Source organism: Zootoca vivipara, chromosome 3, assembly GCF_963506605.1.
Source record: "Zootoca vivipara chromosome 3, rZooViv1.1, whole genome shotgun sequence".
Classification (NCBI taxonomy): domain Eukaryota; kingdom Metazoa; phylum Chordata; class Lepidosauria; order Squamata; family Lacertidae; genus Zootoca; species Zootoca vivipara.
In genome coordinates, this window is record NC_083278.1 from 87,237,912 (window position 1) to 87,255,501 (window position 17,590).

Genomic DNA, 17,590 nt, shown 5'->3' on the forward strand with positions numbered 1-17,590 from the left:
ATTTCTATAACACGTAACAAGCCCCAACAAAAGCAAAGCAAAGCAAAGCAAAGCAAAGCAAAGCAAAGCTGTCTGAATCCATATTTTCAGCCAATTTCTTTTTCTTTTTTGGCCATTCATTTGTGGGAGGGATTGGGAGGGGGGAATTGGTTCAGTTCGCATTTTGCTGTGAAACTACATAATGAGTGCTGTCTGAAGCGACATGCAAAATGATCCGTCAGAATTCACATTTCTCTGAATTTTAGGGTGCAGTTCTATAGCCAAAGAAACTGTGTTCGTAAAGAGTGTGCATAAAGATGCACAGTAATAATAAAAAAATAGCATACACATTTTGTAATATTGGAATTTATTCTGTGTTTGCCAAATTCTTTGATTTTTGTCATTTATGAATTCACTGACACATTCTGTATACAGTGGTACCTCGGTTTAAGCACACAATTAGTTCCGGAAGTCTGTACTTAACCAGAAGCAAACTTTCCCATTGAAAGTAATGGAAAGTGGATTAATCCATTCCAGACGGGTCCGCGGAGTACTTAAACTGAAAGTACTCAAACCGAAGCGTACTTAAACTGAGGTATGACTGTATTGCATATTTGTATTTCCAAAAATCTGCATTTTGATGTTTTGAATGTTTGCTGTAAGCTGCTTTGGACACAGCTCATTGTAGAAAAGCAGTCAGTCAGTCAGTCAGTCAGTCTATCAAACAAACAAACAATCAATCAATACCAAAATGCATTATATTAGAGGTAATTGCTCTCTGTGAAAGGCAACCCTGAATGCAAAAATGTGTAAATTCATAGAAATGTGCATTTAAATGCTGACAAACTCTTGTGAAGAATTTTTTTTTTAAAGAAGCAACCTTGTGCAGAAATGTTGTCCATCCCTACAGGGTTGTTGGGGAAAATGTGATGACTTTTGTGTGGTGTTTACGTTTATAACATTATGAGGTTGAGAGCTGTTCTTCATTTTAACTTGCAGCCCTGCATGCTTCCTGGAATGCCCATTGAAATACGTCACATCATGTTGTCTTCCCATGGACATCCTTAAAAGTGTGGCCAGACAGGGAGGCTGCCTACAGAGCACCAGAGAGCAGCATGAGCATTACTTTTTAATTAAGAAAAACCAAAAATTCGCACCAGTCCCTTACAACCCAAAGGCAGACTCCCTTGCCATCTGTACTTCCTGGAAGACATTCTAGAAAGCGTGGAAGTCTGTGGAAAGCTGTAGAGCAGCACGAAGCTTTAAAGAATTTTAAGAGAGAGAACAGAACTTGACCAAGTTAGTAATGCCATCAATGTATGCTTCAAGGAAAAAGCCAAACCCTTGCAACCTCTGAATTTCTCCTGAGATTGCATTAGCTGCAGGGGAGGGGGGGGGAAAGCTCCATTCTTTCCTATAGAACAAAGAGGTTCATGAAACTGGGGGTGGGGATCTGGCACAATTCTAAAAGATATTTAGAAAGCTGATGAAACACTACACATCGTGGTTTCATTATTAGCATTACTAGGGGCAGGAGGGACCTAAGAACAGGACAGAAGGCAATGGGAAAGATGAGGAGGGAAAAAGAAATCATTTGCAGAAATGTTCAGAGTGGAACACTTTCCAATTCAAAGGCCGATATTGATGTGTAAAGTTGTTCAGGTACCAAGAAAGAGAAACCAGAGCCCTGGTCTGCAGCCCAGCTGGTAGACTCATAAACACACAACGGGGTACTTTCACTTATTTCTGGTGGTTGTGTTCTCTTCCTTGATGGCTGGATGCCCCTCATCATAGAAGTGACAGTTCTGCATTCCTGCCGGGGAGCAAGCGAATCGGATTCTGCTAGCACTCTGCAGGGGTTGTCTGCCTCTGGTTTGAAAATAAAGCTAAAAGGGACGACAGGGGGTGGACCAGTTTTTCAGCACTGAATAATCAGGTATTTACTTCCTCAGCACAGCCTAATTACCCACCTGAAGCACAACACCAGGCACCAACAAGAAGATGTAAGGAGCAAAGCGACACCAGTTATTTTGTGTTTATTTATACAAGTGATTTACTAGTAGTCACTTCAGCCCAACCTGCCAGTGTTTCACAAGGATTAAAATAAAAAGTACAACATAACAGAGATCAAAGCAGTAGAACACACCACAAGCAGAATAGATCAAATTCCAGTATAATCCAATTAAAAACAATTTAAAGAGCCTACAAGGCTAGGACAAGTAGAGACGCTTTCACTTGGTGCTAAGGGAAAACAAAAACAGTGCCAGATGAACGGCCCTAGGAAGGGAATTCCAAATATGAGGTGCCACTGGTGAGAAGGCCCTGACTCCAGCCACCACCTGCCTTACCTCAAGCACTAGGATGACTCAGAGCAGAGCTTTAGATGCCAGTTTCAGTACCTGGGCAGATTCATACAGGAGAAGATGATCCTTCCCAAGATATTTAGGGCTTTAGGTCAAAACTGGCACTTTGCATTGCTCTTGGAAACCACCTGGAAGGAAGTGTGTTTCAAAACTGGCATAACACCCAGTCCCAGTTATAAACATGCTGCTGCTGTGCTTTGCGCTAGTTTCCAAACAGTTCTCAAACACAGCCCAATGTTCAACACATTGAAATAGCCTAAATGAGGTGAAACCAGGTCATGGATAATTGTGAGCAGGCAATCTCTGTACAGGATTAGCCAGAACTAGACTCAGCTGGTGGAATACCGGTATGTCTTGAGCCCCAGAGGCTATTGGCACCTCTGCAGATGGGGCCAGTTATTGCCATTGTTATCATTGGACACTGGTTCTACTCCTTCCACAACACACAAAGACCCGATTGTGCTGCTCCTGGCAGCAGCTAGGCTCGAAATGGCCATGTGCTGGAAGTCAGCCAATGGACCCCTCCAATGGGTATGTGTCTGAGTAATATTCAGGATGTAGACTTTTCTGAACATATTACAAAACATCAGAGAATAATAAAGGATGAAACAAAACATGGCTGATTTGACAGAGTATGGTTCCTATTGCTTTGCTACATGAATAAGAAGAGAGAAGGTCACCCACCTGTTACACTTTAGACAGGTAATCTGACCGTGGTTCGCTCTATAATGCTGGGTATCAGTGTAGTCTGCATTTTCCAGGGTCAGTGGACATCCTTTTGTTTTTATACACTGTTCAATTGATCTGTCCAGAACAGGTGGAACACCACATCCCAGTCCAGGCAATGCACCCACCCACCCATTTCTGTGTTATTTGTATGGAGCGTTAATTTATTGGCTCCCATCCAAGCCATTACTGACTACAAAAACAAACCTACACTTCCAGTTTCACCTGAATTTGATGAAAAGAGGAAACAGCTAGTTCTCATCCAAATAGTTCAGTAACCTCACTCAGTGAGGAGTTTTAGTACAACAATAGTTCTCCAACACACCTTAATAAAATAAATTAAAATACAATACAATACAATACAATAATACTACTACTAATAATTTTATTTATACCCCGCCCTCCCCTGCCAAGACTGGGCTCAGGGTGGCTAACACTTAATAAAATACAGTAAAAACATTAAAACAAAACTAAACAGTTTATTAAAACATAAGTTTGTATACAGTTTAAAATGCAGCTTAAAATGCAGCCTCGTTTTAGTGGTAGCCTGTAGATCAAAGCCATAAGGGGAGAAAACGTCAAATCAGGGCCGTCTTAAGCCCATCCAGCGCCCTGGCGCTAAGGTCCCTCCAGCGCCCCCCTCCAGAGCCTCTCCAAGGGCCCGGGAGTGCCAAGCAGACCGCGGCAGCAGCGGGAGGCCACCGTGGGACCAACAAGAGCTGCTTGGGAGCTGTGCGCGCACTGGTGGCGAAGCTCGACTGAGCGGAACCCAGCACTGGGGAAACGAGAAGGAGGAGCAGCACGGAGTTCTCAGAGAAGGAGAGAGACACGGCGCAGCCTCTCAGCTCGTGGAGCACAGTCCTGGCCAGATCGCCGGAACCCTGCGCTCACTTGGCGCCCTTCCAGCGCCCGGCGCCGTGGTTCTCCGTGCCACTAGCCTCTATGGCTAGGACGGGCCTGCGTCAAATATTCACCAGGGCCAACTATCCATGCTGGTCCTACATGGGGCAGCAAAGAGAACCGGGGGGGGGGAATTTATATACAAATCCCATATAAGGGGTTCCATCAAAAATAAATAAATGAGAGGGTGGTTAGACTGAGTCCAGCCCAAAGGCCAGGTGGAACAGCTCTGTCTTGCAGGCCCTGTGGAAAAATGTCAAATCCCGCAGGCTGCGGTAGGGTGTTCCACCAGGCCGGGGCCAGAGCTGAATAGGCCCTGGCCCTGGTTTAGGCCAATCTAACCTCCTTGGGGCTCGGGACTTCCAAAGTGTTGTTATTTATGGTCCTTCATGGGGCATATCAGGAGAGGCAGTCCCATAGGTCCCGTAGGTACCTAGGGTCCTAGGCCGCATAGGGCTTTAAAGATCAAAACCAGCACCTTAAACCTGACCCTGTACTCCAACAGGAGCCAGTGCAGCTGGTAAAGCACTGGATGAATGTGATCCCGCAGCAAGGACCCCGTAAGGAGTCTCACCGTGGCATTCTGCACCCACTGGAGTTTCTGAGTCACCTTCAAGGGCAGCCCCGCCTAGAGCGAATTACAGTAATCAAGCCTGGAGGTGACCTTCGCATGGATCATTGTGGCCAGATTGGGGCGAGAAAGGTAAGGGACCAATTTCTTAAAAGAGTTTTAACAAAACAAACAGGAATGGAATCAGTGCATAACCCTTATGGAGTCTCATTGGAATGATTGTTATGTCCATCCAGATTCCATCTTAAGAGTTTTAATAGATGCACACCATATGGCTTTAATGCCAGCCAACTTTTCCCTCTCTTCCCTGCCCCTTCTTAGTTTTGCTTATTATCAAAAGATGGTACACATTTTATGATATTTTAGTTGGCCTAATAAAGGCATTGTCCTAATAAGGAGGTGGAGGGACACGTGGTGATCTATGGAGTGAAGCTATTGGTGAATTTTGCTTATCATGAAACCAACTGAAATACTAAATGAAGCTGAATTCTCTTTGTCTGCCCACTCATTTGTGAACTCTATGCCCTCCTCTGGAAGCCAATAAATTAAGAAAATGTCAGCCAGTTTTGATTTGGCTACAAAGTTTGGTATATATTTGCATATAGTTAATCTGCAAAGGCCTTCCATCAATTACCACACAACTGAGATTGCAAATGTTTGAATGCCAGACTAGATGGGATAGTAATTGCATGTCTAGTTTTTTAAAATTTAACAACAGGAGCAGCCAAAAGCAGGTGATGGGGCAGCAGCAATCAGACGAGGATCAGGAATATGATACACAGGGAGGGGCAGTTAACACTTTCCTGCACATCACAGCTTCCCAGCTGCTATTCACCAAGGACAGAATCCATTAGCATCAGATCAAACCTTATTGGCTCAAAGAATCATAGAATCATAGAGTTGGAAGAGACCACAAGGGCCATCCAGTCCAACCCCCTGCCGAGCAGGAAACACCATCAAAGCATTCTTGACATATGCCTGTCAAGCCTCTGCTTAAAGACCTCCAAAGAAGGAGACTCCACCACACTCCTTGGTAGCAAATTCCACTGTCGAACAGCTCTTACTGTCAGGAAGTTCTTCCTAATGTTTAGGTGGAATCTTCCTTCTTGTAGTTTGAATCCATTGCTCCGTGTCCGCTTCTCTGGAGAAGCAGAAAACAACCTTTCACCCTCCTCTATATGACATCCTTTTATATATTTGAACATGGCTATCATATCAACCCTTAACCTTCTCTTCTCCAAGCTAAACATACCCAGCTCCCTAAGCCGTTCCTCATAAGGCATCATTTCCAGGCCTTTGACCATTTTGGTTGCCACCCTCTGGTTCCTTGGATCACCTTCTCTTTCTGATGCAGAAGTACACCCTCTGGACATCTGCAGCAGTGGAGTTATAAAGGAGCAGAAGTTCATAGAAGCAGATATGTCTATCTGGAATCTGTCTGCTGCAACAAGGAATAAGATACAGTGGTGCCTCACTAGACAAATTTAATTCGTTCCACAGGTCTTTTCTTATAACGAAAAATTCGTCTAGCGAATCCCATAGGAATACATTGAATTTTTTTTTAAAAAAATTTGCCCATAGGAACGCATTAATTGAATTTCAATGCATTCCTATGGGAAACTGCGATTCACTAGACGAATTTTTCGTAAAACGCATTCGTCTAGTGAGGCAACCTACGCTAGAAAAAACCTTTCGTTAAGCAGAAATTTCGTTAAGCAGGGCATTCGTTAAGCGAGGCGCCACTGTACCTGAGACCAGCTGTCATCAGAGTCCCTTGTTCAAAACAGTACTTTACTGATCTGGCTCATAGTAAGTCAGGCATAAATAAAACTATGATTATTACAAAATGGTTCCCTGATATTCGTGCTACATTAATTCCCACCACACTACTAAACATTCAGGGTCAATTCTTATGACCTTTTCTGAGTGCGACACCCACAGCTTTTGACAGTAAGGGCTGATTAGAAACTGCATCTTCTGGCTACAGTTGTGAGAATCAGCTCTCCATAGAGCCAATAAACCACCCTTGTAAGTTTTCCAAGGTAGCTTTGCCTTCCTCCCCCACTCCATTTCCCTGATGTTTAGCACAGTAAATATAAATAAATTTGAGCACTTTAGGAACGAATAATGCCCTGACCTGCTTTATTACCTCTCATATTGGGGAATGGCAACTCAAGTGCAAGCTTTCTTGCTGCTCTATGCATGTTTTCTACAGGACACGTTATAAAACCCACTCAGTGCAAGATGTACGGCTGTTGCGAGCTAATGTCAGAAAATCAAGCGCAGGACCAGGAATCTCCCTTCTTGTCAGCTCCATTGCAAACTGATTCATGGAACAACATTTCAGAAGTGCTTTTTATATTTTAAAGTGCTGTACAAACACTCTAACTAATGAAAACAGCAGTGGGTGTTGTTAATATCTATGTTTACAGCATTTATCACAGCATTAATACATTTCCTCTTATATGCTAGGTCTATTTAAAAAAAAAAAGAGGCAGAGTGCAGCCTGGCTACAAGTAGGTTTGCAAATTACTGGCAGCCCTCATCAGTCACCTGTACCTGCAGCCATCAGTTGCTTTCAGAAGCATCATAGTATCAGAAAAGCCACTACTACTATCACACCGCCCATCGACACTGCAACTTTTCCATATAAAAGACCCAGATGAGTTATAGCAGGCATCCCCAAACTTCGGCCCTCCAGATGTTTTGGACTACAATTCCCATCTTCCCTGACCACTGCCCCTGTTAGCTAGGGATCATGGGAGTTGTAGGCCAAAACATCTGGAGGGCCGCAGTTTGGAGATGCCTGTGTTATAGCAAGGATTTAGACTTTTGATTTGCCATTGACTATCCTGCAGTGATCAGTTTGCCTTCCTTTAATGCATTTTAACAACAACAACAACAACAACAACAACAACAACAGGCAAAAAATCGTTTCTTTTCCAAAACGGCAACACTCCTGCTTTCATGAAAAAGCCTTGCCCTAGCTCTCCAAATAAATACAAGAGGTATTTCACAGTCCAAACATGCTGATTTTGCACTCTCTTATCCACTGGAAAAAAATCGCATTGTTTCTCTTTTAATCAATAATCAATAAAGGACATTACTGTATTTAATGGAAGTTTGCACTCTTGAGAAGACTTCTGGAATGATGGTTCTCGGGAAGAAACCAATTCCCTACCTTCAAGGCCAACTGGTGGAGGATCCTGTGTTGGCCTCTCTGTAATCTGCCCTTCGCCCCTGCCTCTTTCAGTGAGCAGATTGCCTGCGTCCGGGCTGTTTTCTCGAGATGTCTTCTCTTCATTGACTGGAACACACACAAAAACAATCTGGTTTATGACTGTGCAGATATGGCGAGTTGGCCTGGCAAAGGGAGGACAACAACAGCTGGTGGTGGATCAAACGGGGCCAAAGGGTTTGCGACCATAACGCGTGATGGCGTTAAAAGGAAGGGCAGGCTGGCACCCATTGCTGCTGTGAGATCTAAAACAAATGGAGAGGAAAAAACAGGCGGGAAGCAGGGAAGAATATGTAAGATGCTAATAAGGTGAAAGGACATCGGCATGATTAAGGGGGGGGGGCAAATACAGTGGATGCTGTTTAATTGTCTACTTCCAACATGCATATTTAGCCTTTAAAACAATGGAGTGCAATTATTCTGCAATTCTGTACAATGCAACAGCTACAAATAATGTAAAAATATATTCCCTTGTAGCTGCAGAGGCTCAAATTCAACTGTAGAGGCATTTGGCATTAGGACACTAGCAAATGGAATGCATTAGAAATAAGGGGCAGATTCACAGATGGCAAACGCTATAGAGAGTGGTTGTAAAACAGCGACAGAGAAACAGTGAGTTTGCATCAGAGGAGAAACTGGATAAAGGGATATTTAACACACAGCATTACTGATTATCTCAATGGTTGGAGGATCAGGGGCAAGAAAAGAGAGCTTAAGCCTAATGTCCAAGAACAAGGAAATGAGACAAAAGCACAGTAGTTCATGCACTGCTGTCACTAAACAGCCATAAATGTTTAAATATGGTGGCAATACAAGTAATATGATAACCCCAGTGCAAAAGGCAGTGGAGTATTTCAACTTTACAAACGTGCTTAGTGTAGTGCAACATTTCTGATAGGAACCAGCTCCCAAAGATTCATAAAAGCAATGGTCTTTCCAGCCTGGAGGCAAAGGATCTTAGTAAATTGCCAAGCCTGAAAGGCTTGAAGGTTAATCCTAGAGTTAAACTACCCTGGCCAGAGAGTGCTAGGATTTGGTGTAAGTCCCAGTGCTAATGGATATTGGAGATAAATCACTCTTGGGGATACGAAACCAGTGTAACAACGCCAGGTATATGCAAGCAGAGTATCACACTGCTATATTTTTATTTACAGGTATTTATTTATTTTACTTATTAGATTTTTATACCGCCCTTCATCAAAAGATCTCAGGGCAGTTCACAAGATAAATCTGGACTAAATAATCTGGAGTAACCGCAGATCAGGTTCCAAAGCGCTCTTGTAAAACCGCCCAGCACTGCTGTACGAAAAGGCAACCTATTAAGGCTCCCATTTTACAGATGAAAGACACTGAGGCTGAGATCATTAGACCCAGGTAGCAAGGGAGAACAAAACTGTTGCCTGAGTGACCACTTCAATTTATTGAGAAAGCACAGCAGCCGCATCAGAGCCCAGAAGAGTCTCCGGCTGGAAGAGATAAGCCATTGCCCTGACTCAGGACAATGTAGGCAAACTGAGATGGGAGTGCCAGACTCCAGGCAGCAGCTTCTGAAATGTTTGTGTCTCTTCTCCTGCAAGCACAGAGTGAAATGGCCCACCAGCCTACACCCACCTATATTATTATTCACACTACTGATACAACTCTGATGGCAATGAGGCCAAAGTAGCATCAGGGGTGTGGGGCAGGAAGAGAAAGCTAACAGTGCAATCCTATATATGCATACACAGAAGCAAGCCCAGTGAGTTCCATGAGCCTTACTACCAGATAACTATGTATAGGATTGCAACAATTCTCTGAAATCTTAATCCCCTTCCTCCACTCCTCTCCTCTCCCCCAAACTAGCACTGCATTGCACTGGCAAAACAGATGGTGTAGATCAGGCATCCCCAAACTTCGGCCCTCCAGATGTTTTGGACTACAATTCCCATCTTCCCCGACCACTGGTCCTGTTAGCTAGGAATCATGGGGGTTGTAGGCCAAAGCATCTGGAGGGCCGCAGTTTGGGGATGCCTGGTGTAGATTAAACACTCTCATTGAACACCCCACCTTTGCCTGCTTTGCCCACACTGCAGCAATATTCTGGCTAACTCTGCTCTCAATCAAAACACAACCAGAGCGGTATATAATCTCCTGGGGAAATCACATATGGTGCTACTGAAATTTCATAAATGTATGTTCATGATATCAGATTAACATTTGGCAAAACGGACATATATTTTCCTTAAATACAATGAAAAACTTCACTGCATGACATATTCTATATATACTGAAATCTCCCTTCTGTGATGAGCTAAGATAAAACTTCTTCGGAAACATTTTGACTGGATTAACAGTTATCAGGACGGTTAGTATAGGAAGGAGACTTCAAGGCAGATGAGAGCTTCCAGACTGTTGCTATTTTGTGAGTAAAGATTCAATCACATCCCAACAAAAACACTAAGATTTTTTTTAGAAAGGAAAGCGTCAGGAAGATACACAGGAAAGTGTGGGAGAACAATTGCTTGTCGTGACATTAGAATATAACCTCCCTGCAGACAAATCAGAATAAATGTTCAATAAATAACTGGCCCTGTATAATCTCCCTGCAAACTTTGTGCGAACAATTCAATAAACCAGGAAGTGACCAACAGCTCTTTTTTAGTTTGGTTGATGTTGGGATTTTAAAATGTTGGTTCTGGTTTAAAAAACTGTTTCCCCCCCACTGTACCTTGCATAAATTTTATATTGAATTTTGTGCCTGACAACTGCCAAGGCCAAAAGCTAGTAAAATAAAGTTGATGACTGACTGATACAGTGCTAGACATTTTGGGGGCAACACCATTACTTGTACTGCTTTCACCTTGACCTGCTTTTCTTAGGGCCACTTTGCACATGGTGTAGAAGTGCCAAAACAGGAAGCACGAGGGAGCTGCACCTCCTTTCACACTTCTAGTGTAACAAGTGAAGACTTTAGTCAAAAAGATATGTGGGCACCCAAAGAAGGGGCAACCCATTGTACTGTAGCAGCTAACACATTAAAAAGCTAATCATAGGCTTGCTCACTTGTAAGATAGCAGTCCAGGCTGAGTGACACATTATCAAAAGCAATGATGGCTTCTGATCCAACCTTCCAGGATGTAACAATCTGAAGCCAAAACCTGTAAAGAAGAAGAGAAGTTATCAAATTCTGGCAGATGGAAATACCGTTTTACCACAAACGCATTTGCGTTTGATATACCCAGTCCAACCGTTCAATGACACAGAAACAGTATTGACTCATAATGGGCATCCTGGTATCAAACCAACCAACTGCTCCAAGGGGAGAGGAGAAGGATCATTCATCCAAACATGATATACAAAAATAAGAAGTGGCATTATGTGGAAGTCTGATGGTGCATATAATTCACCATGGGCAAAGAATTCTTCATGGTGATATCCCTCAAACCAGTGCAACAGGTGCTCTAACTCTGAGTGCAATGGTGATAAATTGTTAATTTGCTGATTTTCCTGGTGGACTATTGCTTCACTAGGAACTTTCACTGTGTAAAGAAAAGTATTTCAAAGCAAAGTTTGGGGGAGGCAAAATTACATCATGTTGGTTTCTGTAGTCTGTAAGCCTCATTTATAGTAGGAAACAGTTAGACTGAAAATTGTGGTCTGACTGAGTGGTTCTTGGATCAATTAAAATGCCACTGATTAATTGGACAGCAGTCTTTTTAAATAAGAAGTGTAACTAGTTTTTAATGCAAGTACTTACAAAACCACAGCTACTTTGTTTCTGTTATAATAAGCCTTCCAAAAAGCATGGAATAATTGCTTGATGTTGGAATTAAATATGGGTCACAAAGACTAGAAGGAGACCATAGAAATGATGCTCCGGGCAGTGATCAATCAGTATGAATCTATGAAACAACTCTTTATGGTCAAAGGCACAACTCAGATGGAATATATAGCTGCTGAGGGTATGCTGTGTGCGCTCATTAAAAGATTATGCAACCTTTGAGCTGAAAGGGAATGGTAGGGTAGCCAATGTTTGCATAAGTGCTTAAAAATGGTGCCAACAAATTTAATCCTGATGAACAATGACCTATAGAAAGATCATGACACTTTCTTTTAGAAAGTGTCATGATCTTTCTATAGAAAATATGGAGCCTTTATACTAGTAATAAGCCAAAGACATGAAGTTGTAAGATTACAGATAGACGGAGCCATATATTTCAGGTCTGTGTCAATTTCATGTATTCCATTTTTATTTAAATAATTGTTTTTACTAAGTGTGTGTGTGTGTGTGTGTGTGTGTGTGTGTGTGTGTGTGTGTTTATGTAGCGTTTTTCTGGGGATACACAGGGGTACGCATACCCCTAAACATGTTGTGAATCTTTGTACTTCTGTCCATTTATAGTATTTATTTTTCCCAATTTGAACTATAAAATGGTGATTTTCTAGAGTCAAAATGAGAGTACCCCTAAACATTTTTTAAGAAAAAAAAGCACTGTGTGTGCGTGTGTCTTAATGTACTGATTTATAAAAACATTCTATCATAAAATATATTTTAATGCATTTTGGTAAACTCTTTTTGAACTGAAAAGTGCACTGCAAAAATTCAGAGAAGTGCAAATTCCAAAGCATAAATACTTTCTGACTCACACATTAGTTCAGGAGGTCCTGATCAGGTCAAATCCATTCAGAATTCAAAGAAAATGGATTTCTCAAGCAGCCCTAGTAAGGATATTCATTCCTCTCATGATGCAAGTCTAACATCTCTGATGCCAGAGCCAATTAAGATCTACCAGAATATTACATTCGTAAAGGGAAAGTTTGTTCAAAACAGAAATCCATGCCATTGGACATACTGGATAATTTCCCACCACCCCTTGCCAATTTACATGCCAATTTGGCACAGTGGAGAGCTTCTAAGATCCCAAATATGCTTAAGAATCTTGGAACTCCTGCAACTTATTCTTAGCTGTGTACTATTTGTGTTTTTTTCTCTTCTGCGCTGTTTTAATCCATCCATCTTCCCTGTTGTTGCAAGACTGATCCCCTTATGAGAAGTCAAGAGGCGCATAGGACTGGGGAGGGGAAGACTAGAAGCATAACAATTCTGCTAAATGATAAATGGAGGCAAGCTTAAGAAAAGCTGGTCATACAAATTGCCTGCTAAATGTGATGGGTTAATACCTGCCCTCTGCTATATCTCTACAATCCCCATCAAACTGATGGACTAGCCTCATTAATTCCAGCTGAGCAGCTGAGATGTAGCAGATTGCACAATTTGTTCATCTTGTATTTAGCAGATTTCTTATGTGGTCAATTGGGGAGCAGTGCAAGGGACTCTGGCTTTCATTCCTCAAGACAGAAACACAGGATTCCTTTTCTATTCTTGCTTTGGACTGAAAGATCCCAAAACTACATGGAACTGTGGGAAATCAATAAGTATAAATCTGCACCACTGATTTCAAAAGGGACTCTATTTGTCCTCAACGGGACTACTAGACCAAACTAAACATGACATTAAAGACACTTGTGCTTGTAATGTGTACATTTTTAAAAATTTCAGGGGCTACTAGGACTACAGTGCACCTGCAACATATAGAACAAGACTGAAACAAGTTTGCAACAGTATTCTACTTTTGCATGAGACCTTTCAAACTTTCTCTAGCAGCAGCTGCCAGCCCTTCAAGTCCTCCGAGGATAGGGACCTTTACAATAAGCAGCTCTTGAGACACATGAAGCTAATGTTAGAAGGAAATACACCCCCCCCCCCGCCATGTGATACTTGCACACTGGGTGGGGTTGGGATCTCTGGCCCATTTTTTTTTCTATTTAATTTGTATGTGTGTCTGCATCCATTCTTTAAAATCACAATATTTTTTTTAAAAAAAATTACTGATCTGTGGATTTCACTGAAGCAAGTCAAATCAAATTGCTAGTAACTAGTTTCAGTAGTTTCCTCTTACGGGGCTGATCTAAGAAATTTGTAATTATGTTTATCATGTGCAGGGTGTGGGGAAGGGTAGCTTCACTATGACACAGAGCAGCTGAATTTCTCCTGATCCACTCACTAAGGATGCCCTTAAGGCTTCCAGATAGTGTTACCTGCCCTCACCTGGAGTCGCTGCCTATATTTTGAAATGTACTGAGGCTCAGCCTCCAAGGCCTCTAATCTGTCTGATCTGTTACCAAATGATGACTGGGTGGGATAAGAATTCTGGCCATTAAAAATTATTATATTAAAATCAGCAAGAAAAATCACAGTACCGAAATCCCTACATGGGACAGAAAAGAAGGCAGGTAATTTCAACAGCCAATGCCCCTACCCTCAGCTTTTGCTCATAAAACAAAAAAGCATGGAGGGGGTCTGTACTGCTCTCTCTCTCACTCTCACTCTCTCTTGGTGAAGAGTTCCAGAACAGGGGGGCACTGATGATAAGTCCCTGGTAGAAACTAACCTAGCCTTCTCCTAAGATGGATATGGAACAGGAGCTGATCTGTAGATCTTACAGTAGATGTGTGCATGTATTTGGAGGGATCATAGGACTGGAAGGGGAGGAACATGGGTGAGAGGAAGTTCTGGAACAGGACAGGAACCCCAGTAATTAGACTGTAGCCTCTGCTCAGAGCTTTGGTGCAATTGTAAGCATAGGCACAATCTCCAAGAAATAACTTTGCCTTTTGGAAAAGGAGGGATAAAGCCTGCAACCCTGGTTTTCTCACTCTCACTCATTCAGGGAGTGTTTGCATGCCTTTTTGGTACAGTATTGTCATAGGGTAGGGTACCAGAGTGTTAGGAAATGGAGGCAATAAACAGTAGTATTTAGATCATATTGGGGATATGAAGGGAAAATGCAAGCTGCAGAACTGTGCCAGGCAATAAATTCCTGGGTTAACTTATGCAAACCACTGTGGCAGGCTAGCTAAGCACAGTGCCATTAAGGAATAATGGGCAACCAAGTCTTCTTCTTCTTTGGCGATCACTCGTAGCTGAGTAAGATTGTCTTTCATAAACACGGTTTTAACAATGGGTCCATAAGTGACTGTGGAGGCCAATTCTGGATCCACACGTCCTTCCACAGTGGGGACATTGGTTTCCAGGCGGGAGTTGATCATGGTGTGGATTTGCCAAGTGTGCCTTCCTCTTAGCATATTTCTCCCTTGCATCCTGAGATCGAGTTTCTTCAAAGCCCATGACACCTTTGGTAAAGGCTGTTCTCCAACTGGAGCACTCGCAGGGCAGTGTTTCCCAATTGTCAGTGTTTATACTACATTTTTTAAAGATTTGCCTTGAGACAGTCTTTAAACCTGTTTTGTCACCAGCATTATACTTTCCATTTTTAAGTTCGGAATAGAGTAGTTGCTTTGGAAGACGATCATCAGGCATCTGTACAACATGACCAGTCCAACGAAGTTGATGTTGAAGGATCATAATTTCAACACTGGTGATCTTTGCTTCTTCCAGTACACTTGTCACAGGGAGGTTGTGGTGACTACTCTAGAGTAACGACTCTCCACATTCTTGCCCTTTAACAGTGATCCAGCTATACAAGGTACATCCTTCTAGTCTGAACCAGAACCCGAGAATGGCGCGCTACGCGTTCTCTTCCAGCATAAGAGTCTGGGCACGCCAAATCGTCTTCCCCCCCTTCTCATGTGTAATTCCGGAACCGGAGGGGAAAAGGGTCTCCTTTCCCTGTTTTCCTTCTCCCCCTTCCCCCCCCTTTCTTCCTCCCCTCTGTGTAGCAGGGGCTCTCCTATGTTGCCAGAGCTCTGTCTCCTCCTTTCTCTTTCCTCACTCGACTCCTCCCCCTCCCCGCTGGCATCGCTGCTGGTGGAGGAGCTGCTTCTAAGGATGGGAGGGGGCTTTCTGTACTCCCTGCCCCTTACAACACTGATATTAGTTCACCTGTCTTCCCAAGTGATGTGTAAAATTTTTCAAGACACCATTGATGGAATCTATCAAGGAGTTGGAGAGGGCAACCAAGTACTGAGCCATTGGCAGTGCAAAAGAACTGCCCCCCCCCAAGGAGTGGACAGAGACAGGAGAACTGACAAGTTGCCAAGGTGAAGGGGGTGTGATGTCACAGAAAAATGCGTCATTTTTGAAATCTAAAGGTTGTTCTGGGAACAAGAAGTAGGCAGAACCATATTGGTGATGGCTGGAGGAGCCTGCATCAAGAGACCAGGAGCCATGACTGACTGCTGCTTTGGACCTGAGCTTACTGAAGTTATGAGAGGGTGATGAGAAACACTCTTGGGATCTACTGTTCTGTATCACCTCCATGGAAAATTCTAGTTGTAAATATGTGTACAATAAACCATATTTCTTAAAGCCTCTGCTGTGCCTCGATTTTCCCAATGGAAGCACAACCCTGGGGGAGTGCCCGGAATCCCCTGGAATCTTGCTACTGCCTGGCAGAGATTGGGGATGGTGCGCAACCTTTGCAACAATATGCTTGAAAAGCGAGGATTCCACAGGCATAATAGCTCCCAGGATAAATAAATAAAAAATCAGTGCCAAAGAATGCTGAATGATAAGCTGTTATGTAGCTCTGGAGCCCTGCCAGTTTAAAAAGTGGCAGTGTGGTTCCTTGCATTCTGTAGATTCTGGGAAGTGAGACTCTGAGCTACTCAGGCTGTGGCTTTGGGGATCCCACCATCGTCAGCTGTTAGGCTGGCAGCCTAAGGAGGAGGATTTGGAAGTTGTGGTGAATGCTGGAAGTGCTGAGAGATGAGGCAGGAGTGGCAGAGTTACAAAACATACATGGCAGCCCTTTGGACAGGAGCCCTTCCATTCAACATTGGTGGTTCAGTGTGAGTGCATGCAGGAAAACGTAATCCCGGAGGCTACAGAAACTCCTTTTCCCTCCTCCCACAGTGCATCAATGTCCTTGGATATGACTTTGATTGTTTTCATTGAAGTGGCTCCTAAGAAAGAAAAAGGAGTCGTGCCCCAAAGGCCCAGAATCAGCATAGCTTCATGTGATCAGCAGTGTAATGGCAGGGCTCCTGCAGGGATTTGCTTTCTTTCTAGGCAGACAGCAAATGTCTTACTAGGCAGAAAAGGGAAAAAAAGGAGGAAAAAAAAAGAATATTCAAACAACCTGCTGAATAGTTGTAGAACCGGGGAAAGCTTAATATTTAAGCTTGAAATTGGCCTTGGGTGAAATCCAGCAACTGTTCAAATACTGAAGTGCAAAGGATGAATAAAATGTTTTTTCCTCCCTTCATTTTTTGCTGTTGCTTGTTCAGCATCAAATCACAACTTCCTCAGGGTGCCTTATCAGGGATATTTTTTTGTTTGGCCTGTTATTTAAAGAGGTTTCCATCCATGAGCTTTGTGTACAGGTTTGTAACTTCCTTTAATCTCTTGTTATTTTAGGTGTCTATGCTGAAAGGCCATTTTGCAAGGTTTTGCAATGTGCTAACTGCTGAATTCAAATTTTACATACATCTAAAATTTCAACAAAAGCGTGTGTGTTTTAAAGCCCACAACTCTATGCCCACTTATCTAGGAGTAAATGGCATTGCACTGAATAGTAGACATATATAGGATTGCACAGTAAGCTACTCAATCCAAGTGGTAGTAAAAAAAAAAGTTTTTAATTACCCTAAAAGCGCCTAATTAAAATACTTAAAAGTAATAAAAATACCAAAAGCTAAAAACATATCCTCTATCAGTATAACTTCCTGCTGCTAAATGTCAACCCATTATATTAATTTCAGTGCTGAAACTTATATTGCTCCCATCATATGGTCTGAAGGCACATGCAGCCACCACCTTGCTGAAACTAAGGAAGGCTTGGTCTTGGAGGTGCCTGGATGGATATCTGAATG

At 42.7% G+C, this 17,590-nt stretch overlaps 1 protein-coding gene across 1 annotated transcript in view; it reads right to left on the minus strand.

The window, feature by feature from the left end:
• The window catches only part of ALK (ALK receptor tyrosine kinase), a 134,299-nt gene that overhangs the window by 87,932 nt on the left and 28,777 nt on the right, over window positions 1-17,590 (minus strand). The window contains exons 3-4 of the mRNA XM_035110504.2: window positions 10,820-10,914; window positions 7,721-7,846 (exon numbers count right to left, since the gene is read on the minus strand). Of these exons, the coding sequence (XP_034966395.2) occupies window positions 7,721-7,846; window positions 10,820-10,914 (221 nt within the window). The remainder of the gene's footprint in view (window positions 1-7,720; window positions 7,847-10,819; window positions 10,915-17,590) is intronic.